We start from the raw sequence: 26,166 nt of genomic DNA, 5'->3' as shown, positions 1-26,166 counted from the left end.
TTTCACGAAACTCCTGGGGTTTCCCTCCAGGAAGGCCTCCTTCCCGCCCTGCCCCCGGAGGCCTTCTGAGCGCAGCCGCGCCCCACACGTGCCTCCCTGAGCAGGGGTCCTTGGTCGGACCTCTGACACTCCTCTGGCCACACGCACGTTGCTAAATCTCAAAAGACTTATGGGTTCTGGATGGCCATGGAAGGCCTTTTACAAACCTGTTGCCAAAGGGAATTTCATCCATGGTTCTAAACCATTTAAGGTTGGGGTAAAAACTCAGTCTGTTCAGAGGCTGGGAGCGGTCGTATCCACATAGGGAGAATATACAGTGAAATCTCTGCTTCCCAGAATAATTAGGGAAGGATGGGGTTTAGAGGAGGAACTCCCCACAGGAAGCAGGAAGAGGGATTTAACCCTTCACATATCGAAAAAGCCGGGCCCATTCAAATCTTGGGTGGCTTAATTTCATCAGCATTACTGTACGATCTGTATTTTCACCTGTATCACTGACAGTTCATACTCTAAACGCTGCATGGTCAGGGCAAGTAGCACTCTAGCCTGTAGCCCAGCATCATACTCAGCTAAGTGTTTTAAAATACTGTCTGTCAACAACTGTGTGGTTTTCCGTCACTCACCATGTGTGAGCTCTGGGCAGTTTTTCAGGACTTCCCCATTGCTCTATTGTAAACAGCTGAGGACCATTGGAACCTAGACAAAAGAAAAAAGGAAGACAAAGAAATGCTAAGAGTGCTCAAGGCAGTAGAACAAGACGAAGGAGGGGATGAAGGAAAGGGAGGGGTGGGCAGGGCGGGCCTGGGGTGAGCCTTGGGACACCCTCTGTGGCTGTGACGTCACAGTCAGTACTTAACAACGGGGGATGCAAAGGGTCTGCACGACTTCAGGACACAGACTCTGTGTTGCCATCAGAATGGAATCGCACCAAGCTGAACAGAGCTGACACAATAACATAACGATGTGCAGACAACCACAGCTTTCAACCCAACCAACCCTGGAAGTTTAAATTTAAAACTACTTCTGGGGGAAAAACTGAAACGTGATGACCTTTAATATGTAGAACAGAGAGTGATTTTTTTCATCTATAGTAAGCCCTGAAGAATTCTGCCTCGTGGAGGGGAGGACTGCTTTCAGTGTTCAGTTTACAACCACATGGATGGTTCTGCAAAATCGAGTTGTTTTTTGAATATATACCAAAAAACAAAACAAAAGAGAAAGAAAAAAGAGAAGACCAACCTTATGGCTCTCCGTGTAAAAACAAAAAACAAAAACAACCCCCTGCTTTTGTACACAGGTAACTGCACAGACAGCGGAGGTGACGGCACGCTGCCCTAGCTCTTTCCATGATGTATGTCTGTGGGGTCCAGGCGAAACCCACATGGCTAGAAGCCCAGGAGGCAGAGTCTTCTGGGGCCACAGCTGATGCCTGGGTAGAGACCCACGGTGGGAGGACGAAGTCTGATGGTACCCTGCTCACCGTAAAGTTCGGCAAATCCATTCATAGGGACTCGGGACGTCCCTGTGACAAACTGGAGTAACCGGATACGCTTTTCAGCGTCCATCAGCAGCACAGCCTATGAACGGAGGCAGAAGGTCATTATGCTCCTGTAACACGAGGCACGTCTGCTGCAGTGCAGATGGGCAAAACTTCATCTTATTTATAGTGCAGTGGGAGACCTAGACAGTTGACTCTGCAAACTTTTTTTTTTTTATGGCCATCACAATACCAGCCTCTGCAACCTCAGACTGAGTGATCACAATGTCTTTCTTCTTCTGCCAACTGGTCAAAGTAAGTGGTTAAAAAAAAAGCACACTTGGGACTTCCCTGGTGGCGCAGTGGCTAAGAATCTGCCTGCTAATGCAGGGGACACGGGTTCAATCCCCGGTCCGGGAAGATCCCACATGCCGCGGAGCAACTAAGCCCATGTGCCACAACTACTGAGCCTGTGCTCTAGAGAGCCCGTGAACCACAACTGCTGAAGCCCGCGTGCCACAACTACTGAAGCCTGTGTGCCTAGAGCCCGTGCTCTGCAGCAAGAGAAGCCACTGCAATGAGAAGCCCACGCACCGCAACGAAGAGGAGCCCCCGCTCGCCGCAGCTAGAGAAAAGCCCGCGCACAGCAAGGAAGACCCAACACAGCCAAAAATAAACTAGAAAAAAAAAAAAAGCACACTTGTTCATGGCACTGGGCTCATGTTTCTGTATGTGAGGCCTGCCGGTCCCCCTGAGCCAGTTAGAAATACACACAGTTTGAGAGGGGGAACCCAGGTTATGAGGCAGGATATTTGACTGTAGCTAAATTCTCTAAAGACAACATTTTAGAAAAAGAAAGAACAACAGAGGCCAGGCTAGGCTTCTGAAATAATCTGTGTATCTTACATATCTGAATTATTCTAAGAATCGAGTTGGCTTCACTGGTAAAGTTACCTGAACTGATATTAAAAAATATATATCCATAATCAAGGCTGAGCGAAACTTGGACTCAGATTTTAGGATTTGAAGATTCTGCTTTCTTCCTTTTCCCTCTGTTTCTCTGCTGCACTTGAAATATTATTAATAATAGACATTTAGAAATTAAGACAAGGCCAATGATTTCTTATTTCTGTAAGTAAGTAATCAGCACTTTTCCCTGTAATTGTTCTTTCAAAGTCAGCTTACCGCCTCCTCTGGACCCGCTCGTTACTATTTCACTTCTCGTCTATGATGAACAGGATGTAAACACTGGTCTTTAGAGAGTGACTCAGATTTCATTTGCATCTTTGATTGAAAGATGTAAAGATCAAAATGTTTGTTGGAGTTAACAAAAAAAGTTGGGAAAATGGTTTTTTAAACCAACATGGCATCTTGGAAAAGTCAGCCCCAAAGCATGCTTTTGCCCTGAGAAGCCTCCCATTCCTAGTCACACTCTGGAGGACTAGTTCCAATTCTTGAATCCAATTATCTGCCTTTCAGGATCATCCTACTCAATGGTTTCCTCAAACGAAAGCACTTTAATAAGTGGTTGAGGAAGACAGTGTAGCCTATTCAAGACAGCCATCCACCACAGTTACAGAAAAGCAGCGGTGAGGGCTGCTTCTGGCTCGGCAGGCCTCTTCTCTCCCCCAGGAGGCCAGGTACCAACACAGCCCCAAATCCAGCAGCAAGACCACGGGAAGGCAGCACAGGACCCGGACTCTGGCCTTACCTTCCAGAACCACTGAATCACAGGGTGGTTCGGGCAGTAGCCGTTCTTGTAAATAGAATGTTGTCGCCAGTCGTTCACATCCACGTCGCCAAGGCCGCACATCAGCAACTGGGAGGGAGATGGACCAGAGGTAAACAGGGCACATCGTGAAAGCCGAAGAAATACACCGGAGAAAAGGCCTTTTCCCAATGCCAGCATCACGTCACGTGCAAAGCGAGATAAGCCAGCGACCCACAGAAACAAATGAAGGGGAAAACGTGTTCCACGTCCTACCTGCCTCTGCGGATCAGGGACTGAGAGGTAACGAGGGGGACCCGACTCTAAAGCTTGTACAGGCCACCACGTTTCATACTGGAAATTAGAAGTCCCAATGGATCACCTTCCCCGCCCCTCAAATCGCAGCTCGGTGCTCGTGGAGTTTCTTAAGCTCCATTTACATCTGCTCTTTCATTACTCTGGCTGTTTCCTCTTCTGAGACGTTATCTGTCTCAATAGTTGAAAATACCTCCCCACCCGCAACAGAATTAGTGCTTTATGACAGCAAGAACTCATCTTCTCGGACCGATCCACCAGGTGAGGGCAATCATCTCACCTGCCTGGTGGCCCACGGCTGCAGACCTGTCCTAGCGCTGTAATTGCTGCTCTGACTCACCAGCCTTGGGTCCACTTTTCTTATCACCTAACCCTCCTAACAAAGAAATGATATTCCCGCAGAGGCGCCAGCGTACAGTGGAAAAAGAACTAATCCAGAGGCCTGAAAACCGGGTTCATAGGCCTGACTGTGACGAGACCCTGTGAGGTCATTAACCTCTCCCTGCCTCAGTCTCCTCACCTGCCAAACAAAGGGCTTCCTCTACATGATGTCTGTGACGTCATCTATCTGGACGTTTCCATTTTAAGGTAAAAGACCAAAAGCCAGTCTACGGGAGACACGTCATTGGACAAATGGCCAGAGTCCTGTCGACAGCCTCCCAACAGACAAAGCCTTCCTCCTCCTGTTTCTCTCAACATAAAGGCGGAGAGACTCCTTTGCTTTTCAGATTCCCAGTTCTCATCTACAGCGACACAAAGAAGCTGGCACAAGCTACCATGAAGCCACCTCCTGCCACTACCTTCCTGCCTCTGCCGCGCTTTCACTCCGCAGCACAGACCGCTTCAACTTCACGGAGACCCCTGCTCTACAGCCCCTCGGGGGCGCTCACACCCACCTCCTGGCCGAGTCCCCGTTCGGCTGCCACGGTGGGTGCGTGGAGGACCGGGGTCCTCAGCCAGCCCCACCCTGGGGGCAGGGTGTGCCACCCCAGCTCAGCGGGCCTCCCCCTGTCCGCTGCGTCCCTGATGTGCCCTCTCCCGGGCAAGGAAGCTACGGGTGACTGCTTGTGCTATCCCCCGGTCCCTGACCGGCAAACAAGCAAGCCCCTAAGAGACCCGCAGTAGAATTCACCAAAGCTTACCCGCTAGGACATTATGGATCAGAGAATACTAAAATACCAAGTTGGGAAGTAACGAGATACTTAAAAAAAAAAACCTCCTTTACACAAAATGTTTACAGTACAAACCTCCAGTTCATTCTCATCAAAAATTTTAATCAAATCGATAGGAAGCAGTTCCGTGAATCCCTGAAAGAAAAAAAGAAAAGCACTCTCAACACCTTTTTCCTTGAAAGAGACAAATTTTACAGGATAAACAAGCTTACTTTGGTTAGCCAGGAAAAATACACTGTTCACTGATGATTTATATGACAGTATTCAGTAATTGTAGTTCAGATAAAAACAGCATAGTCACAAAATAAAAATTTAAAAAGCAGGAGACTCCAGAGGATCCAGGTACTTGAGTAATTTTTGAAATGTTATAAAAATATGGGTTGCTGCAGGCAGGCGCATTCCAAAAGCCACTTATGACACATTGCTGTGAGTCAGGGTGTTCTCAAAGGCACAGGCCACAGAGGCGCAAGCGGACCATTTAAAAATAAGGCGCTGAAGGCAAAGATGAAATACGAGAGGAGGCGGTGTGATGGGTGGAAAGGAGCCAGGCAGCACAGCCAGCCTGCCCCGGTCCCCAGGCTAGGCACCGCTGACTAGTGCAGTGACCCAGGACGGACGCTCCATGTTGCCGGGCCTCGCGCGTGGCCAGTTTCTGAAAGTGTGATCACCTGGGAGAGGGCCGGGTAGGTTTCTCGTGTAAATACAGTACGAACCCTGCTGTTCTCCAGCGCCTCTAACTCACAGGTTTCACCCTAAGTCCTGGAATTTCTCTGAGTGTTCTGCCTGGGCTGGCGCTATATGCACCATGACCAGGTAACTGAACTGGGGTGAACTTAAGAGAGCATCGCCCCACGGGAACCCTGCATCGATCGGTCCAGCGGTAGCTTGTAATGTGCAGCTGGGGCTTGTTCTCTTTAAGTAACTAATACCCATTATCAGGATTTAAAGAGGAATTGCGCTTTGGGTCAAAGGGAGCTGGTTTTTAAAATGAGGAAGCCCCTATTCTCTGCGAGGGGCCTCCCTCCTCAGGGGCCTGGGAGCATCACTGACATTAAATACTTGGGTCTGAGAAGTAACCACCTCACACTTTAATAAGGTGAGGAATTATTCAGACAGCCACGAGGAAAGGGCAGGGGATTAAAAAAAAAAAAAAAAGTTCGACCAATGAAGCAGAAGGCATTGTCACGGAGGGATGGCGTGACTGGAAACCGTCCGGAGTCCTCACATTTCTTAGAACCTGTCACTGCAGCAAAAGGCAGAGAGATGCTCCCAGCCTTCCCCGGGTACCACCAAAAGCTGTAGGACGATGGTTCTAGCCTCTGTGGGGGAACCTGCCCTTCTGGGTCAAGTCTGTAAAGATTTCTCTTTAAAAACAGTTAAGGCAAATTAAAAAATAAGAGCACCAAAGCCAGAAAACACTGACCAAAAGAAGACAAACGAAAAGGTGGCAGCGCAGTGGCTGAACACTCGTGCCCTGGAGACTGGAGATGGTGTGAGCAGTGCAGGCCTGACGTTCCTGCTCTGGGTCCCACACCCACGCCTGTCTCTGGGTGTGTGATCGCTTCTAATACCCTCCCTGCCCCCCAAGGAGGAGAACCGTCCTCTTTCAACCTAAAGGCACAGGCAAGGCTCCCGGGGAACACGACTTACCTCCAAGAAGGCGTTCATTTGCTTTTGGACCCTGTTCACAAATCTCCACTGGATGACTAGGCTGTGGGAGGAAAACGGACAGCCCTTAACCACCTTGCTCATCACTGGTGTTCAGTTCTTTCTCCCCAACTGCGACTGCTTCTCGCTAAGCAGGGCAGGGAGAAAAGCCCGACGGTGGCCAAGGAGAGGGAGGGTATAGTGCTGCGGCACATGCTGCTCATTCATGGATTCTTTCGAGAATAATGAGCACACGTGGAGCCTAAAATCTCACTGAGGATTTCAAAAGAAAGACTGATTTCTTTTCTCCCCCCAGATCGAGGCTTTGTTTATCAAAGCTGCTTTATAAATGTGACTGTTTGGAGAAAAAGGGAAAATGGGGTTTGAACACATATGTATATGGGCATAATGTGTGCACACACACCCACATATGTACACACCCACATTTATGTACAAACATGTACATATTTTTAAGGGGAATACCCAGTACAACGTATTTTATCATATGATATTTCATTCTAGTATTCAACGTACTGATTTTCAAGGATGACATATAATTTATCAGTACTTTACCGCTAATACTTTTATACCAAGACTTGGAGGATTAACGGTAAAACCTCTTTGAGTCACAGACAGCCACTGAAACCACGTTCCCTGTGACAACATTTAGTGTACAGCAGAATTTACTGCCAGGCGAATCCACTCTGGATTCCACCTAAGCATTCTGTCGTGAAATAGCACAAGGACCTTGTCATGAAGGGCTCTCACTTACGAGGTGGCACCATGGCAACGGCCCTCGAGGACCAGCCTGCTGCCCACTCGCTGCTCAGAATATCAGGTTTTACTGGCTGGGCTGCAATCACCAGCCCAATAGCCTACTTGCACCAGAGGATACAGGTGGCAGGGAGCAGCCGGGGATTTCTACCCTCCTTTTTGCAGCGAAGCTAGTGGAGGCGCCCTGCAATTTGAAATCTAAAAGAATTAACTGCAAAGAATGACGCACAACATGTATCACAAGGTGCAAATACTCAGTCTTTCAAACCTAGTCGCCCTGGGGTGGAGTGTTGTTAAAAATCTATTCGAAGTCTGCACTTTCTGAATGAAGACAACAGTGCCTGTTAGGACGTTGTCTGCTCGCTGAGACTCTCCAAGCTCAGCACAAGCGCCCATTAAGGTGAACAGGCAAGAAATGTAGTATCTTCTAGTTTTTGCTTAAGCGTAGCAAGCTTTCAACTTGCAAGTGGAGAAGTCCATGCTCTGTCAGGGCCTCTAAGTAGAGACGCCAACACTCTCCAATTCTTTCTAATTAGAAAGGAGAGTAGGTTTTTGTTGTTGTTGTTGTTGTTGTATTTTTTGCAGATGCTAAGGAAGGATGCTAAGATCCTCAGCCAATTCTCTGAATTCAAGTCCTGTGATCAACTATGATGTGAGAGGACGGAACCCGGCTTGTGGAAATGGAGTTCTGAATGCAAACAAGGCACTCAGGCCATGGCTGTAACTCACTAGACGAGCAGAAACTAGGACCCGGGAGCCAACCACTGTTAATGCTGACCTCGTCCCTGTTCGAGGGCTAGCAAGGGCGACCTGGCAATCCTTGGAAGATACCAGAATGGTGAGCTCAAAGCATACGTATACACCGAAGAGGAAAATGTAAGCTGCCCAACTGTACCTTCTGCCCAGTACAGACTCCTAGGATTACCTAACAGCTAGATTTCCAAAGGACTGAGCATTTTGTCCCACCAAAGGACGCTGAGATTAAGAAAATTACAAGCATCAGGAACAATTCTTCATGTTTGCATGTGCTGAATTCTCCATATCCATTTTAACTCTTCTCCTACATTTTCATTATGGAAAAGACTTAGTCAGGAGAGAGATGGAATATGTTCTCTTTGGTTGTTCCCAATTTTACCCCAACTGGCTGTAGACACTGCTCCATTGTTGTAATTCTCAATTTTAGACGAGATGCCCACAGGCTCCCAGAGTATTTGCCAAGTTACTCAACAGTGGCCCCTTTCTCTCCTCCCACTGCTCCTCTGTACGGCAGCAACACGAAGTCATGACATAAGTCAAACTCTGCATCCCATAATTCAGCTTCCTATTAGGCCAAGCCAGAAAGGAACTCATACTGTTAAAAGTGTGTCCATAATCTGCATGAATTGTTCTGGCAAAGGACGGCAACCAAACATGCTGTTCAATTTAATAAAAGAAAAGGCTGTAAGTAAGTGTGCACGTACTCAATGTATTCCCTTTTGTTCTCATTTGTTACCATTATTTCTGACCCATTGGGCTTCAGATCCACTTGATATGTCTGTAATTACAAAGATAAAACAACATCACCATCATGAAGTTATTTTGCATATTATCACTGAGTAATAACGTCTTACTATAAAAGGAAGACAAGTAAAATTTATTCAGAACTCTTTCCCAGCAAATGGGCTCTGTGTCCAAGAGAATGTCTAATGAGGCTTTTAAATTGTTAAGATGCTACACACTTAAAGATGTTATCATTGAAGGCAAATTATTTTATGGTTATTTATGAGTTTTAATTATTCTTCATACATTAGCAACAATGGAGAACAACACTTTTTCCATCTGCTATTGACTTATCAAGAAATGTAATTATGTTTAACAGAAAAGATAGGATACAACCATCAAGACTGCAGAGATCCAGATTTGTTGCTGAAAATTAGATTTTATAGCCATAAAAAAAAGATGTGTGGAATTTCTTTCAAAGGAGCAAAACACAGGGACTTAAAAAAAAGAAAGATGCTGAGAAAGTCAGGCTGAGGGATGGATTCACCTGCCACCCCTGAGAACCCCAGGCTCTGATGTGCATCCAGACACCACCTCCTGGCTCATCAGCCCTGAAAGCCCCCTCCCTCAGAGCGAGCCAGGAGTGAAAAGAGCACAGCAGCTGAACTCAAGGCACAGCCTTCTCCTCTGCTCTGAGCCAGCCCTGGCTTAACATCAAAGTGTGTAAAGCAATAAGTAGCAGAAGGGAAGGGAAGGGAAGGAAGAGGCCTACTGATCTAACAAATAAAATGTTCACTCTCATGGAAATTCCAGGGAAATAAAAAGGAAAAGAATACCACTCACAGCTCCCCTATTCAAAGGTAACCACATTTGTATTCTGGTGGGATTCCTTGTGGTCTTTTTTCCCACATCCACCCAGCTACATCTGAGAGCAAGCCAAGCCAAGCCTGAGGGAGAGGGTTCTCCAGAGTAAGCATCCAGGCTGCATCCATCACGAGGGACACAGATTCAAATCTGCAACAGATCTCCTGCTTTGGCAGAGGTCCCTTTTCAGGGACCCCTCCCCAGCCCTGCCACACACGCGCAGGACAGATGGCCTCTCTGGCCTGAATATCAGGTCCTGTTCCAAACATTTTCTCTGATGATGCACTTGATTATTGTTCCTTTTCACATGGAGACAGCTTTTTCAATCAAAGCCCACTGATCCTCTGTCTCGGTCCTTCATATTTTCTTCTTTGTCCTTTTTTTTTGTTATCCGGGAAGGGATCTCGTTTCCCTCCCACGTGACTGAGCTCCACTTTCGACAACATCAATTCAACATTTTTACTGTCTGCTGTACGGACTTTATTTTTTTATTTTTTAACATCTTTATTGGAGTATAGTTGCTTTACAATGGTGTGTTCGTTTCTGCTTTATAACAAAGTGAATCAGTTATACATATACATATATCCCCATATCTCTTCCCTCTTGCATCTCCCTCCCTCCCACACTCCCTGTCCCACCCCTCTAGGTGGTCACAGAGCACCGAGCTGATCTCCCTGTGCTATGCAGCTGCTTCCCACTAGCTATCTGTTTTACATTTGGTAGTGTATATATGTCCACGCCACTCTCTCACTTCGTCCCAGCTTACCCTTCCCCCTCCCCATATCCTCAAGTCCATTCTCCATGTCTGTATCTTTATTCCTGTCCTGCCCCTAGGTTCTTCAGAACCATTTTTTTTTTAGATTCCATATATATGTGTTAGCACACGGTATTTGTTTTTCTCTTTCTGACTTACTTCACTCTGTATGACAGACTCTAGGTCCATCCACCTCACTACAAATAACTCAATTTCATTTCTTTTTATGGCTGAGTAATATTCCACTGTATATATGTGCCACATCTTCTTTATCCATTCATCTGTCAATGGATACTTAGGTTGCTTCCATGTCCTGGCTATTGTAAATAGTGCTGCAATGAACATTGTGGTACATGGCTCTTTTTGAATTATGGTTTTTCTCAGGGTATATGCCAGGAAGTAGGCATGTAGGGAACCTACCTCAACATAATAAAGGCCATATATGACAAACCCACTGGCAACATCGTTCTCAATGGTGAAAAACTGAAACCATTTCCTCTAAGATCAGGAGCAAGACAAGGTTGCCCACTCTCACCACTATTATTCAACATAGTTTTGGAAGTTTCAGCCCCAGCAATCAGAGAAGAAAAGGAAATAAAAGAAATCCAAATCAGAAAAGACATAAAACTGTCACTGTTTGCAGATGACATGATACTATACATAGAGAATCCTAAAGATGCTACCAGAAATCTACTAGAGCTAATCAATGAATTTGGTAAAGTAGCAGGATACAAAATTAATGCACAGAAATCTCTGGCATTCCTATACAGTAACGACAAAAAATCTGCAAGAGAAATTAAGGAAATACTCCCATTTACCACTGCAAAAAAAAAGAATAAAATACCCAGGGATAAACCTACCTAAGGAGACAAAAGACCTGTATGCAGAAAACTATAAGACGCTGATGAAAGAAAGATGATACAAATGGAGAGATATACCATGTTCTTGGATTGGAAGAGTCAACACTGTGAAAATGACTATACTATCCAAAGCAATCTACAGATTCAATGGAATCCCTATCAAACTACCAATGGCATTTTTCACAGAACTAGAACAAAAAATTTCACAGTTTGTATGGAAACACAAAAGACCCTGAATAGCCAAAGCAATCTTGAGAAAGAAAAATGGAGTTGGAGGAATCAGGTTCCCTGACTTCAGACTATACTACAAAGCAACAGTAATCAAGAAAGTATGGTACTGGCACAAAAACAGAAATATAGATCAATGGAACAGCACAGAAAGCTCACAGATCAACCCACGCACATATGGTCACCTTATCTTTGATAAAGGGGGCAAGAATATACAATGGAGAAAAGACAGCCTCTTCAATAAGTGGTGCTGGGAAAACTGGACAGCTACATGTAAAAGGATGAAATTGGAACACTTCCTAACACCATACACAAAAATAAACTCAAAATGGATTAAAGACTTAAATGTAGGGCCAGACACTATAAAACTGTTAGAGCAAAACATAGGCAGAACACTCTATGACATAAATCACAGCAAGATCCTTTTTGACTCACCTCCTAGAGAAATGGAAATAAAAATAAAAATAAACAAATGGGACCTAAAGAAACGTAAAGGCTTTTGCACAGCAAAGGAAACCATAAACAAGACCAAAAGACAACCCTCAGAATGGGAGAAAATATTTGCAAATGCAGTATGGACTTTAATTGCTGCTGTATTTTTACTCTTCTTCAAATCCTTCCTTCATGGCACTTTTTAAAAGATATTAAACAGTTCCGCTTAGGGAGTGGGATGGGAGGTCTCTTATAGTAAAACATCTTTAGTTCTTTGACAGTTATTTGGAGGTCTGTAGGCAGTATTCATTTACACTTTTGTAGTATTTTTTAATAAGACAGTTTTTCTTTTTTTCCCCCATTTATTCCTCAAAGATTGTCTTGCTGTTCCCTTCCATGATGAGATTTTTCTATCAGATCCACACCAAATGACAAGTTAATAAATCCAAGCCCTGTTCTGGATATTGAGAGGCTTTCAGTACAGTTCAGCTGTACTAGAATAGAATGTTTTCTGGGAGCTGCAATTTCCAGAGCTACTGAATAAGAGGGTCAACCATAGACGAGACAGGGTGGGGAGGGGAAAGGAGAAAAACACTTCTGGTGCCTCCAAAAGCAGCCCCTAGTGATGAAAAATGGCAGAATCAGCCAGCACTGCTGAGCACAGAGAAACGGTTCTTCTTATCAATGCTGGTGGTGAGGGTGTAACTGGTTCAACCTTTTGAAAAGATAATTTGGCAACAGGACTCAAGATTTTAATGTGCATATGCCTTTTCATAATAATTTCTTTCTTAGGACTTATACGAAGGGAAAGAAATTGGTCAAGTGTACAAAATGTATATTCCAGGATTATACTCATCATACTGTTTACATAGTGAAATACTGAAATAGCCCAGATGTCGACCACTAGGGCACGGTTAAAAAAGGTACAGTCTATGAAATGGAATTCGGTGTAGCCATTAAAATGGTATTTACTGACATGGAAAGGTACCTACAATATATTAAGTTAAAACTGTACACACTGTACAATTCCATTTCTGTTAAAAAGATAAAACCTTGTGTGTGTGTTTACAGAGAATAATTCTGGAAGATACAAATCAAAATTTTACTCGTTGATTTTTCTCTAGGTGGTAGGAACTATGAGTGACTTTAATATGTTTATTGTACTGACTTTATTTTTATTACTAAGATTAATATTTTGCAATCGATACATAAAATTTTTTTTGTGAAAGAAAAAAGAACAAAAAACAAGACTGGACCATACTCTCTGTGCTGAGTAAGGAATCGTCGGCTGGGGCAGCTGTGGGTCACATGATTGATTGGGGCTCACGTGTAGGTCACACAGTTTCTCCGGGCAGGAAAGGAAGGGGGCCTCCAGGCCTGCTCCCTAAGCTGCTCCCTTAGAGTAAATCCTCCCCAAGCCCTAGGGGCCTCTCAATCAGGCTTCCGCTGGTGTTCCACCCCCATCTCCCTCTCCTCACACACCACTTGTGGGCTGCTGTTCAAATTCCACTTTTTAAATTTTTGTGGCTGCGTTGGGTCTTCGTTGCTGTGCGCGGGCTTTCTCTAGTTGTGGCGAGCGGGGGCTACTCTTTGTTGTGGTGCGCGGGCTTCTCATTGCAGTGGCTTCTCTTGTTGTGGAGCACGGGCTCTAGGAGTGCAGGCTTCAGTAGTTGCAGGACGTGGTCTCAGTAGTTGTGGCATGCAGGCCCTAGAGTGCAGGCTCAGTAGTTGTGGCGCATGGGATCTAAGGTGCGCAGGCTTCCGTAGTTGTGGCACACGGGCATAGTTGCTCTGCGGCATGTGGGATCTTCCTGGACCAGGGATCGAACCTGTGTCCCCTGCACCGGCAGGCGGATTCTTAACCACTGCGCTACCAGGAAAGTCCCAAATTCCACTTTTTAAACATAGTTGTCGTCTTGTGTCTGAACTCCTTCCTCAAGGACCCAACATGAAGACGCTAACACAGTGCCTGGCACACAGAAGGGGATTAATAAGTGCTCGTAGGAAAAAACTGCTCTTTCCTGAAGTCTCCTGGCCCAAGTATGGACTCCTCTCTCTTCTTTGTAAAGACCACAAAGATCAGAGGAAGCTCTGGGATGCAGCTCTCACAGAACTGGACCCCTCTTCTGCGGCAAGCGACAGCTTCAGAGTCACACACACCTCCCCGATCCTCCTCAGATGCTTTAGGACACATGTCTGAGGAGTCCACCGAGGAACTGTCTAGGTCAAATCGGGTATCCTGGACCCAGGCAGAGGAAGGCTTGCCTGCTGCTCTTCGTGTTCCTGGGCGCTGTCCTCGCCCCCTGGCCTCTCCCAGCGGCCGGCCCGCCTTTCTGCTTGCATGTTTCCTGCAGCTACCTCCTGCCCCACTCCCTTGCCCTGGCCTTGGAGGACCTGCCTCCTCCCTGGGGTCTCGGTCTGGTTCTGTCCAGCTCCAGCCAGGACCCTGCTCCGCCTCTCACCTCTCTCCCCTTCCTACTTCCAGTTTCTGCCTCTTCCCTTATTCCCTCTCCCCAACCCAGTGCTTCTCAGCCTTTTTCCCCATTAATTACCCCCCAGGAGCCTTTTTAGACCCCCCAATTGCCCCTTCCCTCGCAGGCAATCTTACCAAAGAGACCCATGGTACACCTGTGTTATGTTCTGTGGCCCCCTTGGAGGACCACAAGCCATCGTAATGGCTGAGACTTTCTGTCCTCCAAGACAAAAAGTTGTCCAGTTTCTGCCCCCTAGGGGTGTCGTCTCCCCAGTTGAGAATGTGTGCCTTCACCCAACTCAGGCCGGGTCCTAAAGGATTTTCCTACAGGCTGCTGTGCATTCTCTTCCCCTCCCTCCCGCACAGCTTCTTAGAAGTCCACATGGCTAGTGCCTCTTCAAAGCAACCAAATCAGGTGCTGCTCTGCTGACCCTGCCGTCAAGACCTTCTGCTTGGCACAGCTCTAAAAGGATGTCTCCTCCTGGTGGGGCGTGTGTGTGCAGGGGTGTACATGAGTGTATGGTTGAGTCTTTCTGGTTGGCATATGACGACTGTTCAAATATTGAAATTTGTTCATCTGAAACATTGTTAGTAGGCCCCAGAAACCAGCAGCTGCAGATCCTCACCAACCAGAAAAAAAGCAAACTGGAAAATAATGGCAACAGCTGCAATTTCATTACACGAAGGGACAGCTACCACCAAACTTCATGGCCTGGTATTTCTAATCACGGAATGAGAAAGAGAGCCTAAAGCACTAAGGAAGACCGACTGCATGCACATTTCACTTCTGTGGTAACTTCTCTCTAGTGAAGAAATGACTTTATCTTTTTGCACAGGGAGGCGTGGGCTTCCTCTTGGGTTAGAAAATGGCAATGCACAGTCAGCAGTTTTGCAGAGGGCTGGGGGAGGGGGAGGCCTGCACAGGCCTCTTGCTGATGTCCACATTTTTGGTTCAACAACTCTATTTTGAGTGTCTACCCTGTACCAGGCACTGCCAGGTGGTGAGTACACAATGGTGAGCAAAAGGCGGATCCAGGGCAGCCATCACCGAGACTGAGTCTGATGGGAGAGAGAGACACTAAACACATAACCATCCAAATAAATGCAGAGTCACTTATGGTACCTGCCATAGGGAGACACGGAAGATACTCTGAAGTACTGTGGTCCTGGGTCAGAGCTAGCTTTGTCTGAACTGACGATGGGAGTGTGTTCCCAACTGAAGGAATGGCATGTGCAAAGGTCCTGCGGCAAGAAGGAGCTTGGTGTGTGCAAGAAGTCTCGTGGGACCAGACCCAGAAAGCATGAGGTGGGCAGCACGGATGCAAAATGCACCTGGAGATGAACAGGCAGGGCCCAGCCACGCAGGACGTCATGAGGCACATTAAGGATTTGGGTCTTTATCTTGACAGGAAATCTCTGCATTTTTTTAGCAGAGGAATGAAATGATCATGTCACATTTTGAAAAGACCACTCTGCCATTGTAGGGGGCCAAGTTAGGAATCTATGAGAGAAGATGGTAGCTTAGGCTCGGGTATTGTTGGTGGGACAGACAAGGAGAACAGAGAGAACTGAGGAATAGTCGGGCCTGGTGATGGACTGGATACGGGAGATGAGACCAGTGTGTGGCTGCTCAATTCACCCTACATTTCCTCCCAGAACGCAAAATAGATACGCTAGTTCCTCGTTAATCAGGTTTCGCTCTCTAAAAAGGAAAGCCAGTAATTTCACAAATAGGGCACCTAATCATTATCTTACTGATCTCGTGAGTCTGTTTTGATTACTGCATGACTCCACCTGATTCAATCCAAAGTCAGAAAACCCCACATTAAATGAGGAGGTTTAAGAATTGTTTTTAATGAACCACAGGCGAGTTGTAACGACCATCAGAATCTTTGTTAGAAGTCTACTTAAAAATGCAAACTTCTTGTTTGGTTTGTACTTATTAGGTGGAAATAGTTACATTTAACTGTACCTAAGGCAGGTTTAGTCTGCTTCTAACTTTGGCATCACTAATGTCTTCTGAACTGTGTTAAGTTAGTCACATGGATTTCTACAAGTGGATATAATATAAAGAGACCTTTTTTTTTTTTTTGCATATGACACCCAAGACTGATTTTAAATCTTTCTTGGTTCTTTATCTCTACTCCTCCCTACATGCGTTAAAAATGCAAAGAAGACATAGTTCCAGGATGGTTAGCCATGTGTTATCCTTTGAAAATTGGCAGTTAAGACCCTTAAATAGGTCCAGCTTTAAAAAAAGTCGTTGCAATTCCAATTATTTTGTTGTCGCACACTTGGAGCTTCCATAACTTATAACATTAAAAAAAAACCTATGTCAGCATGATTCATTCCTTTGCTCACTAAGCATTTAGCAGCCATCGCTACACACCGGGCACCGGAGACACCAAGGAGACCTCAGGGGGCTCACGGGAGGCGGCAGGTTGGGGATGGCTAGAGGACACAGCGCTACGGCGGGGAGAGGAGGATGGGTCGGCGAGGAGAGGGCGCCACGCAGCCAGTGACAGGGCACGGCGCGTCCTGGGGGACACCGAGGCAGGCACCCCACGGCTGCGAAGGTGAGAGGACGGAGGTGTTGGGAGGGAAAGTGACGGTGGGCAGCGAGGGGTCCTAAGCCGTGCAGGAAAGGTTTTAATTCACACTGAAGGGCACAGGCTGCCCAGTGAAGAATGTGTGTCGAGCAGAAGAGTTACCGGTCCAGGTTGGCTCTTCAGAACCACTACGTCCAGAGCATACGTGTGGAGGCATCAGAGAACGGACTGGAGCGAGCGGCGACGCAGGGACCAGGGAGACTGCCACACGACACAGCCAAGGAACCAGCAGAGCCTCAACAAGGGAAGGTGCAGACAAGGGAAGCGATGAGGAGGCTGGGGCTAGAGGACGCAGTGGCCGGCTGGACACGGAGGGAGAGGGACGATTCCAAGGGGACTCCAGTTTCAGGCCGGAGGGGAGGGTGTGGCCACTGGTTAGACCAGAGTGGAGATGGGGGATCGGGAGGAGGAAGTGGCTTTTTCAGTTCGGGGATCTGTGGGTCTTTCAGGAGACCCGGCTCGGGAGGCAGCCGAACCAGGGGGAATGTGGACGCTAGAGGAAGGGTGTGGGCTGCAGGTAAGAGGCTGGCGGTGAGCAGCGCAGAGATGTGCAGAGTGAGGCCGCCCAGCGAGCGAGGGCAGGACGGGGCAAGAAGCGGGCAGGGGAGCATCGCATCGCGGGGCCCGCAGCAGGGCTTAGACAGGTGGAAGGAGAGCCGCGGAGCGGGGTGGGGGTGGGGAGAAGGGATGAAGTGGGGGTGACTTGCAGGGGCTTCAGGGGAGGGAGCAGTGGAGGAAGGAAGCAGACAAGGGCCAGAACCCATTTACATTCAGTCCTGGGCAGGGGGGCCACCGCTAACCCGGAGGGGACAGCTCTGGGGGTGGTGCAGAAGAGATTTCCCTCCCCCACCCCACGACAGGACTCTCACAAGGACAGCAGTGTCCGTCGGTCTGTGAAGGTTTGAGGGCATGAAACACAGTATGGAGTGAAAAAGGATGGGGAGGGCGAGATGAGATTCTTAATGGACTCGCTGATCATTTCCATTCATCACAGGGTCTCTCTCATGCCTGGTGCCTGAAATTCTATGAGCCTCAACTCAACCAACCAGGAAGGAAAGAAAACACAGACTCCCTGAGACCCGCCCACTTCTGGGACTCACAGAGTGACGGTTTCCTGGCCTGAGCGGATGTAACAAGTAATTTTGGTTTGTGTGATCACGTTCCTTCTCAACAGTTCTTACCCCAGATGTCATTAATTTCTTAATATCCAGTGGCATCAGCTGCTTTTTTTCCTAAGACTGCGAACCCAAGAGGGCAGGGACCTGATTTCCTTACCTCACCTATAAAGCTGAGCACAGCATCGTGAAACGATAGCCAATGTGAGCACACTTTTTGGACAGTGGAGTACACTCTCAATAATCTCTGAAGCAATAAAGAACAAATCAACGTCATGTTCCATTAGCAACCCTTAAAACGGGCTCCATGATCTCATGAATGCCAAGGCCATGTACGCTTGGTCTGGTAGATGGGAACTCTCTCTGGGTTTTTGCGAAAGGACAGGTACCAGGGGTTGGATAATCCTGAGAAGTACTTCCCAAAAGCATCGTTATCACCGGGGGGACAAATGAACCAAAGGTTTCAGGTTTAAGACAAACACATCCTACAGAACTTTAGGATGATGATGAGAATTCCAAGAAGGCAACTTTATCTTTGAAATTGATCTTTATGGTTAATCCAGCCTTAATGACAGTATTGGTGCAAAGCAAGAAGGAATGTTAGAAAACCCTGAGCCTGCTGAGCCCCCAAAGACAAACTTCACCATGACAAGGGAACCATTAAAGCAGAGGGAAAAAAACCAAGGCCCCCCCAGGCATCACCTACTCCTGGTCATGTATTATATCACTAAGTAAACATTTACACTATTTTTTTGAAGTATCTAAATTTTAAAACCAAGGCACAAACATTCACATTCAGATCTGCTTTAGATGTGAGAAGTAGGTGCTACTTCACACACCGGAGGCCTTAGAATTTCTCTAACTTTGCAGGAAGAGAGGCCGTTGTAATTGGGACTTGGCTTCCTGGCACGACAATAAGATACTGATATAATCAGATGATAATTAGCAAAGACTCAAAGAAGCAAAGACTCTTTGAAAGTCAAGGGGGAGCTCGTGGGGTTACCCACACATACCTGCCCAAAGTTTTCTTCATCAATGCAAAACATAAGGTCCAGTTCAGTCGGATCATTTTCTAAGATCCATTTCAAAGAGTTGTAGTATTCACTATCCTACAGAAATGACACAAAAATTAAAATTAAGCATTTTTCCCCAAAATATACACTCATTTCTTTAAATAATTATGTCCTTTCAATGTAATTCCATCCAGAATCTCAAGAAATGCATTAGTCACTAATATGTTTCCAGCTCTACCCCAAACCTACTCTGCCACTTTAATTTAAAAATACAAACTAAAAAACTGCTTTGGTAGTAACAGGGGTTTGTAGTTGGATCCTGTCCTCTGTGAAGAGGGAGCAGCCTGCTCTGGATGGCCGTCATAACATTACGGAACTGAACGTGTAGAGATCAACATACTCCCCATCTTTTTTTTTTTTTTTTTTTTTTTGCGGTACGCAGGCCTCTCACTGCTGTGGCCTCTCCCGTTGCGGGGCACAGGCTCTGGACGCGCAGGCTCAGCGGCCATGGCTCACGGGCCCAGCCGCTCCACGGCATGTGGGATCTTCCCGGACCGGGGCACGAACCCGTGTCCCCTGCATTGGCAGGCGGACTCTCAACCACTGCGCCACCAAGGAAGCCCACTCCCCATCTTTTAAGAGTGAAAATATTAGAGGAAAGTAGGAAGGATAGAGAATGTTCTAATTAAATACCAATGGTTTCAAGTTGTGCCCATTCCTGTGCTTCCAGCACTCTCTGCAAGTCACTGTGAGCAAACAGGAAGAGGATGCCCTAGTGTCAAAACCCAGAACACAGGCCCCGAGAGCCTGGACTCCTCTGTCTCTTGGGCAGCTCCAGGGGCTCCATGAAGACCAAACAGAACGTGCGCACCAACTGTCAACATGGGGAATAATATTAATTTAGACTTGTAGAGAGATTTTTATACTCCTAGCTTCCTCACCATACAGTAACAAAAGCATAAAGCCTAAGCTAAAGGTAAAAGCTGAAGAGAAACTTGACATGGGTACCGTGGATACATAGAGCTGCCCGCCCGTGGAAAACCCAGCTGAGTGGACTTGTGTGCACTGCTGGCCTTCTACTCTCCTTCCACTCCCAGAGGATGAGCTGTGAGGGAGGGGTACACGGCTCATATACCCAACTACACAACACATACAGTCAACACGGCAGCGAGGCTGAGGGGAGGAAGATGCTTTCTGACTCAAGTGACAGAATGTGAAAGCAGAGCTGCAAACACCCCAAATGTGTGGGTGGTGAATCGTGAGAGGTGAATGGTGGGAGTACAGGTAAATTAGAAGAAAAACAGAAGCAAAAGTATGCCAGGAAAAGAGCATCAACTTTTGTTCTTTATAGAAAAGCCTTTCAACTCTAAAATGGTCAGCCTAGATGAAAGAAGTTAAATGCAACATGAAAACCCAAATCAGAAGTTAGCAATTATTTTCTACCTTTTCATTCCTCTCCTACACTGTAGTGGTCACTTACCCTTCTTCCGTATCTGGGATGAGTATAGTCTTCCCTGCATCAACTGTTTTGGTCTGGCTCCCTGACATTTTTTGAGGTCGGAAAACAGAGGGACAGCAGATGAACCTCTAAGTGTTCAGTATTATCAGTTTTCCATGGAAAACAAGGGCAGCAATGAGGTCTCCAAATGACCCTTGGATTTAATTTGGTCAAACCAGGTCTGAGTAAGTAGGGGTAACTGAGATGTGGGTGTACCCACCCTAAATACCATGACTCTAGGAAATGTGAACAATGAGTTGCTTATTAAAAAATTTAGGGAGATCAATTAGCCTCTTGAACAATCCCTGTTGTCCATACTGAATGACGACGCCCATAAAAATTGCTGTGACTACAACATGGTCTCAACTACCTTTCCATAAGGCACAAGCTGCTGGTGAGGTCCACGGGAGTGACCTCTATTTACTCACCACAGATTCCATGTCATTCAGAGTTATCTGCTTTCCCAGCATCATTTTGTAAAACGGTCGAATGAAGAAACCTAAAACGGTGAAAACTGAGTTAGTTTCAAATCTTTTTTTTTTTTTGCGGTACGCAGGCCTCTCACTGCCGTGGCCTCTCCCGCTGCGGCGCACAGGCTCCGGACGCGCAGGCTCAGCGGCCATGGCTCACGGGCCCAGCCGCTCCGTGGCATGTGGGATCTTCCCGGACCGGGGCACGAACCCGTGTCTCCTGCATCGGTAGGTGGACTCCCAACCACTGCGCCACCAGGGAAGCCCCAAGTTTCAAATCTTTGATGATGCTGTGCATCAGAGCATGAAATAAAAGATTAACCTGCTTTCATGTGAATGAGAGACCAGAACAGAACAATCAAGGGTTTTCTACAGTAAGATGAGGGCCTGGTTTGGGGCAGGGTCGGGGGAAGGGGTTTAGGAAGGAGGGCGGTTATACTAACAGAGATGGCACAGCAGAGGGGTGAGGTCAGAAAGGCTGCCGGAGGTGGCAGATGAGCTTCAGGCACAATCAGGAATCTGTAGCGCAAACAGGGCGCACGCACGGGGGAGGAAAGGGCACTCCCAGCAGAGGGACGGGACCCGGGACGCGCCCGGACCGAAGCACAGGGCGGCCCGGGCAGACAGGCCAGAGGAGGGACTGGGCAGGGAGTGCACAGTTTACACGAGGTGCGGGAGAGCCTGGGCTGCTGCCCAGGGCCAAGCGGAGTCACTGAAATGCCAGGGGGCAATTCCACCTGCATCGCTTGGGCAGTGCTGGGAAGAGCAACAGGAAGGGACAAACAGGAAGGAAGCAAGGGAGGCCGTCCAAAAGGCTGTGCAGTCGTCCCGGGTGGCGTGATGACGGCCTGAGGGAGGCCAGGGCAGTGGCCACGCCGCCACGACCGCGCAGGTGCCCGCAGGGACCCCACTTCACCCCGTCCCAGGCAAGTCAGCGTCACACGCCTCCTGACACAGGCGCCCCCGTAACCTCAGTCCTCCCCCTTCACCCTCAACTCCCATCCTCAGCGCCCCCTCCAGGTCTAACCAGCCGCCCTCGCAGCCCGTTCCCGCTCCCACTGGCCTCCGTGCGGCCCTGCGGCTGAGGCTCAAAGCCCCTGCTGTCTGGGGGGTGAAGCCACAGAAGGGAGTAGGGGCTGATCTGATGGGCAGCGTGTCCGCTGTGCCTCCAGGGCCGTTCATGGTCCCGGGAAACAAAGACACTGCTGGCCACACGCCCGGGGGGCATTCGGGCTCTTCTTCTTGCAATTCCCGAGGACACGGTTACCTCCCATCTCCTTTTGCAGCAGGGACCTAGATGCCCCCCCATCACTACTCCAGGCAGCCTTGACTCTTGGCCAGTCCTCGCTCTTCTGAAACGATCCCAGCTTCCAAGTGCGCCAACCCCACTGCAGCCTCCCCGCCCCGAGAGCTCCGTGTGTTCCCTTCTGCTGGACTCTGGACCCATGTTTCCCGCACCCTCACTAGAACATCGGTCCCCTCAGGTCAGGACCTCAGCTTAAACCTCCATTTCCCCTGTAGCAACTAAGAACGTCTTCTTGCCCGGCAGAAGGTAAATAACGCACGTTCTAATCATCTGTGGCATGACTCCAGTGCTGCAACTTAAAATACATTCACTGTATATACCTATACAGAGTGAGACCAGTTTCCTTCTAATCAGAAAAAAAAGTGTTTGCTCCTGCCACCAGCCCCGCCCCCCATAAAAAAATAACATGTTGAAATTAGAGGATCAAAATCAGCTAGCAACTACCAGTAAAAATTTATTAAAGGAGAAAGTACACAGGGTACATCAGTTATTTACTAGCATAGCTAAGGTTCCATAAATGCAATTCACACAATTCTCCTGGAAATCTCTCTCTACAGTAACTGCAGTGTCCATCTTCAATCTTGCTCTGTCTTCTACCCTCAACCATTTCACCCCTAAATTCTTCAAAAATATTTCTGATTCTCTTTCCTCACTGATGATTTCTGTAATGTTCTCTTAAGGGCACTACTTTTTCAATGACCAAATCCATAAGAAGTCTCTATTATAAGCCTATTGATACAGCCAAGGAGTGGGGGTTTCACTCCTGACTTCCAGGGTACCTTGAAATTCTTGGTACTTTGCATGACTTACGTGCTTTAGATAATAATGAGATTATTCTGTGCCATCTGTTTCAGCAGTGATCCCAGGGGTCAAGGTCTTAGCTGAGTTATAACACTGCTTTGAAATTATTTACAGTCTCTTCGCATTCAAAAAAATGGTAATTTGGGGACAAACAGGACAATGGTAGGATATTGGCTGAATTAGACCGTTTTAATGAACTTTTCGATCAATACTTTCCATCTGTCATCAAATCTAGTTTCTGCTAAAGAAATGTTATTCTGGAAAACATAGAAAATGCACAAATACAGAATGTTCTGTGCTTCACACTTAAGTTTTTCAAAAAAAACTTTTTCAAACTGTGTGTAGACACTGTCTTCAGTGCTCAGATTAAGATGACACCAGGGAAAAAAGCACCTTCATTATGGACAAAACATTAAAGAAACTACTGATTTACAGAGGGAGAACCAGTGAAGCACTTTTGCTTAAAACCTATGTGAAAGATAAGACACCTGATAAGAGACCACCGACAGCACTGTCCAATTTTTATTACTTCAACACTTTTTAATAACTTACCATCTAAGAGTTTCCCATGAAATACTGCCAGACCAGCAACTCTTCCAATAAAAGTGAAATAGGACAAATGATCTTCATTACAGAGGCCTGAATTGGGATTGATCTGAAGTGTGTAGTTGTCCCTTTTTAGGGCGGGAGAGAGAGAAAAAGAAAGGTGGTAAATAAATGCAATAAATAAGAAATGCAAGAATTTGAATTTTCCATTGCTGCCTGTCATTAAGCTTTTACAGTGTGCCTGCAAACATCCTGTACCTGACAGATAAGGCATAAAAGCTAGACAACCGGGCTTATTTAGTTAGCCCTTTTCCGTGACCAAGGACAGAGGTCTACTAGAGCTGGTGGATATGCCCTGTTACGTTAAACCGTGAGAAACTGGGTATCTGACTACTGTTGATCGACAAAAATCTCAATTTCATACGGTTCAGCCAAGTATTTTTGGAAGCTGAGAAGCCCCACATACCAAAGGGGCTGGGCATGGATTCCCAGCTATGTGTGAGTGCAACAGGTTGTCTCTGTGAGAAAGAGGGTTAACTCCCTTGAGAAGCTTTTGGTTTGGGGATTACAGTTTTTCCCAGGGGTCCAACCCCTGATCCATCTGACCAGCATTCTGCCCTGAAAGGCCTGGAGGCCACTGGTAGCAACGTATGGCTGTCCCAACGGTGCACACCTCAAGATGTTGACATGCATCTCATTGTCCTTCTTTGGTCTCACAATCAGGAGGATCGGTGGTTTGCAAAATGGGCTCCGTGGCCAGATTCTTCTGGGGGCAGCTTTGGGAATGTGGGTAAGAGGTGCAGATCTCGCCTCTGGATCCTCCCCTCCACTTCAATGGCTTTTATCAATTTGACAAAATGGGACATTCTTGGCCGGAGCATCGGGGAAGAACGCTGAGGCTGCCTTCCAGAAGAGCCCCCAGGAGACCGGCACCAGGGGGAAGACACGGGAGAACCCTTGTCCCTGCAGAGCACAGGCTGCTTTTCAAGGTCAACTGTTTTACTGGGGGCTCGGGTCCTGCCTAAGCCTTTGGAGAAGCCACAGCCTGGAGGAGGAAAGAGTGGCCTTGCAAGTAGCCAGTGTTGGATTCCCGAGAAAGCCATGGACTCAGCCTCAGTCTGCATGCCTGGCAGTGATGAAATCCTAATGCAAGGGGGGGCGCGGTCTGGGCCTTCCCTCACAGGCCCAGGGCATGGTCCTTTGGATCCTAAAGGACGGGTCCTCAGTTTGCCTTTAAGTAATTTGACTTCAGAAAGGATTCTTGTTCATAAGACAACAACCTTCTGAATTCCGACAGTGACGAATTCTCCTGAATTAACATAACGTTATGAATGAAAATTGCCTTGTTCCTTACCGTAAGTACCCAACACATTTTCAGTCTCAATGACACGAACCCAACAGACAAGAGAAGAATTATTTTTAGGTGTTCACAGAGTACGTTAGTTCACCATGTGGAGTGAGACCTGTTCTAGACTTGTAAGGGCTGGCGGGGAGGGGCTGAAATCAGCAGTGTTAATTCACCTCTGAGTGAGCTGCTTATGCTTTCATTAAGTTTAAATTCATGAAGAATAAAACTGCTTCAGTGCGGATACCTTCTGAATGCACTCCGGACACTTACGTTGCAGAGTACTCGAACAGACCGTAATAGGGGTTGAACATCTCTTTGGACAGTAAGAAGAACCATTCTCTGGCCACGCCCCCATAGTCCAGACCTTTTTCTGATTCAAATTCAATCCACAGCCTAGCTTTCAGGACATCTGGTCTTTTCACAGACATGATTCTCCGATAGGACTCTTCAAATATGTTATTTCTGTGAAGTTTCATTTCAAACCTATTTGGAATATCAGCCTAAAAACAAGAGAAAAAAACCCCCACACACCATCAGACAGTAAATATACACCTTACTTCCTAACAGAAAAAAAAAAAAAAAGAACAAAGAGCAGAAATGATGGCAGCCTTCAAATAAACAAGCAATGATGAATGGTTCCAACCGAAACTCTCTCCTTTCTAGATTGTTCTTCACTCAGACAGAAAGCCTATGTCAGGAGGAGACACACAGCATCCACCAGCAGGTGTCAGACTGAGCCAGCAACATGCGCTGCAGAAGAAACTATGCTGAGTGAAGACAATCATCCTCTCTCCCTGTTATAAGCAATTGTGGGGCACTTATCTGCCCACTGGCAACTGAAATATGGTCAACTCTGTATACCGTTTTAGTCAAAGAAAGGGACTGTAGTCCAGGGGATTAAAACCCATAGACAATCCCCACCTGGCCAGGCTGGGACGACCCTCAGCCCTGGTAGGGACTCCAGCTGGTAGCCATGACCATGATGCCTACAAGCTAGTTCTGTTGCCATGGGGAGTGGGGCCCTGATTATCACGGCCAAGTTGTGGGAAAGCATCCCAAAGGCAACAGTTAATAAACGTGAAAATAAAAAAGCACTTGATTGAAGTTGTGAATAACTGCTTCCTGGAAAAACAGGTCCAGGGTCAGCTTTGCCAGGATGATGGATCTACAGAGTCAGTTTCCAGGCAGAAGGTACCACGGTGCAAGTGCCACAAAGTGAGACAGCGTGATATCTACAGTCATCACATCACTGGAGGAAATGCAGGCGACTCACAAAG

At 47.0% G+C, this 26,166-nt stretch overlaps 1 protein-coding gene and 1 long non-coding RNA gene across 9 annotated transcripts in view; one reads left to right on the top strand and one right to left on the bottom strand.

Annotated features, from left to right (window-relative positions):
- LOC308627312 overlaps positions 1-18,914 on the top strand; it is a 62,644-nt gene extending 43,730 nt beyond the window's left edge. Inside the window, exons 3-5 of the long non-coding RNA XR_014017391.1 lie at positions 16,916-17,041; positions 17,242-17,309; positions 17,787-18,914. This is a non-coding gene — a long non-coding RNA (uncharacterized lncRNA). The remainder of the gene's footprint in view (positions 1-16,915; positions 17,042-17,241; positions 17,310-17,786) is intronic.
- NEDD4L (NEDD4 like E3 ubiquitin protein ligase) overlaps positions 1-26,166 on the bottom strand; it is a 350,990-nt gene that overhangs the window by 5,811 nt on the left and 319,013 nt on the right. For all 8 annotated transcript variants that reach the window (XM_081253287.1, XM_081253288.1, XM_081253289.1 and 5 more), the window contains 10 exons: positions 25,160-25,389; positions 23,548-23,669; positions 20,847-20,917; positions 18,921-19,016; positions 8,554-8,627; positions 6,323-6,383; positions 4,748-4,807; positions 3,189-3,296; positions 1,481-1,577; positions 624-696 (listed from right to left, as the gene is read on the bottom strand). In XM_081253287.1, coding sequence (XP_081109413.1) covers positions 624-696; positions 1,481-1,577; positions 3,189-3,296; positions 4,748-4,807; positions 6,323-6,383; positions 8,554-8,627; positions 18,921-19,016; positions 20,847-20,917; positions 23,548-23,669; positions 25,160-25,389 — 992 coding nt within the window. The remainder of the gene's footprint in view (positions 1-623; positions 697-1,480; positions 1,578-3,188; positions 3,297-4,747; positions 4,808-6,322; positions 6,384-8,553; positions 8,628-18,920; positions 19,017-20,846; positions 20,918-23,547; positions 23,670-25,159; positions 25,390-26,166) is intronic.

Source organism: Mesoplodon bidens, assembly GCF_964165515.1.
Source record: "Mesoplodon bidens genome assembly, chromosome: 13".
Taxonomy (NCBI): domain Eukaryota; kingdom Metazoa; phylum Chordata; class Mammalia; order Artiodactyla; family Ziphiidae; genus Mesoplodon; species Mesoplodon bidens.
This window is presented reverse-complemented; position numbering and strand designations above follow the sequence as displayed.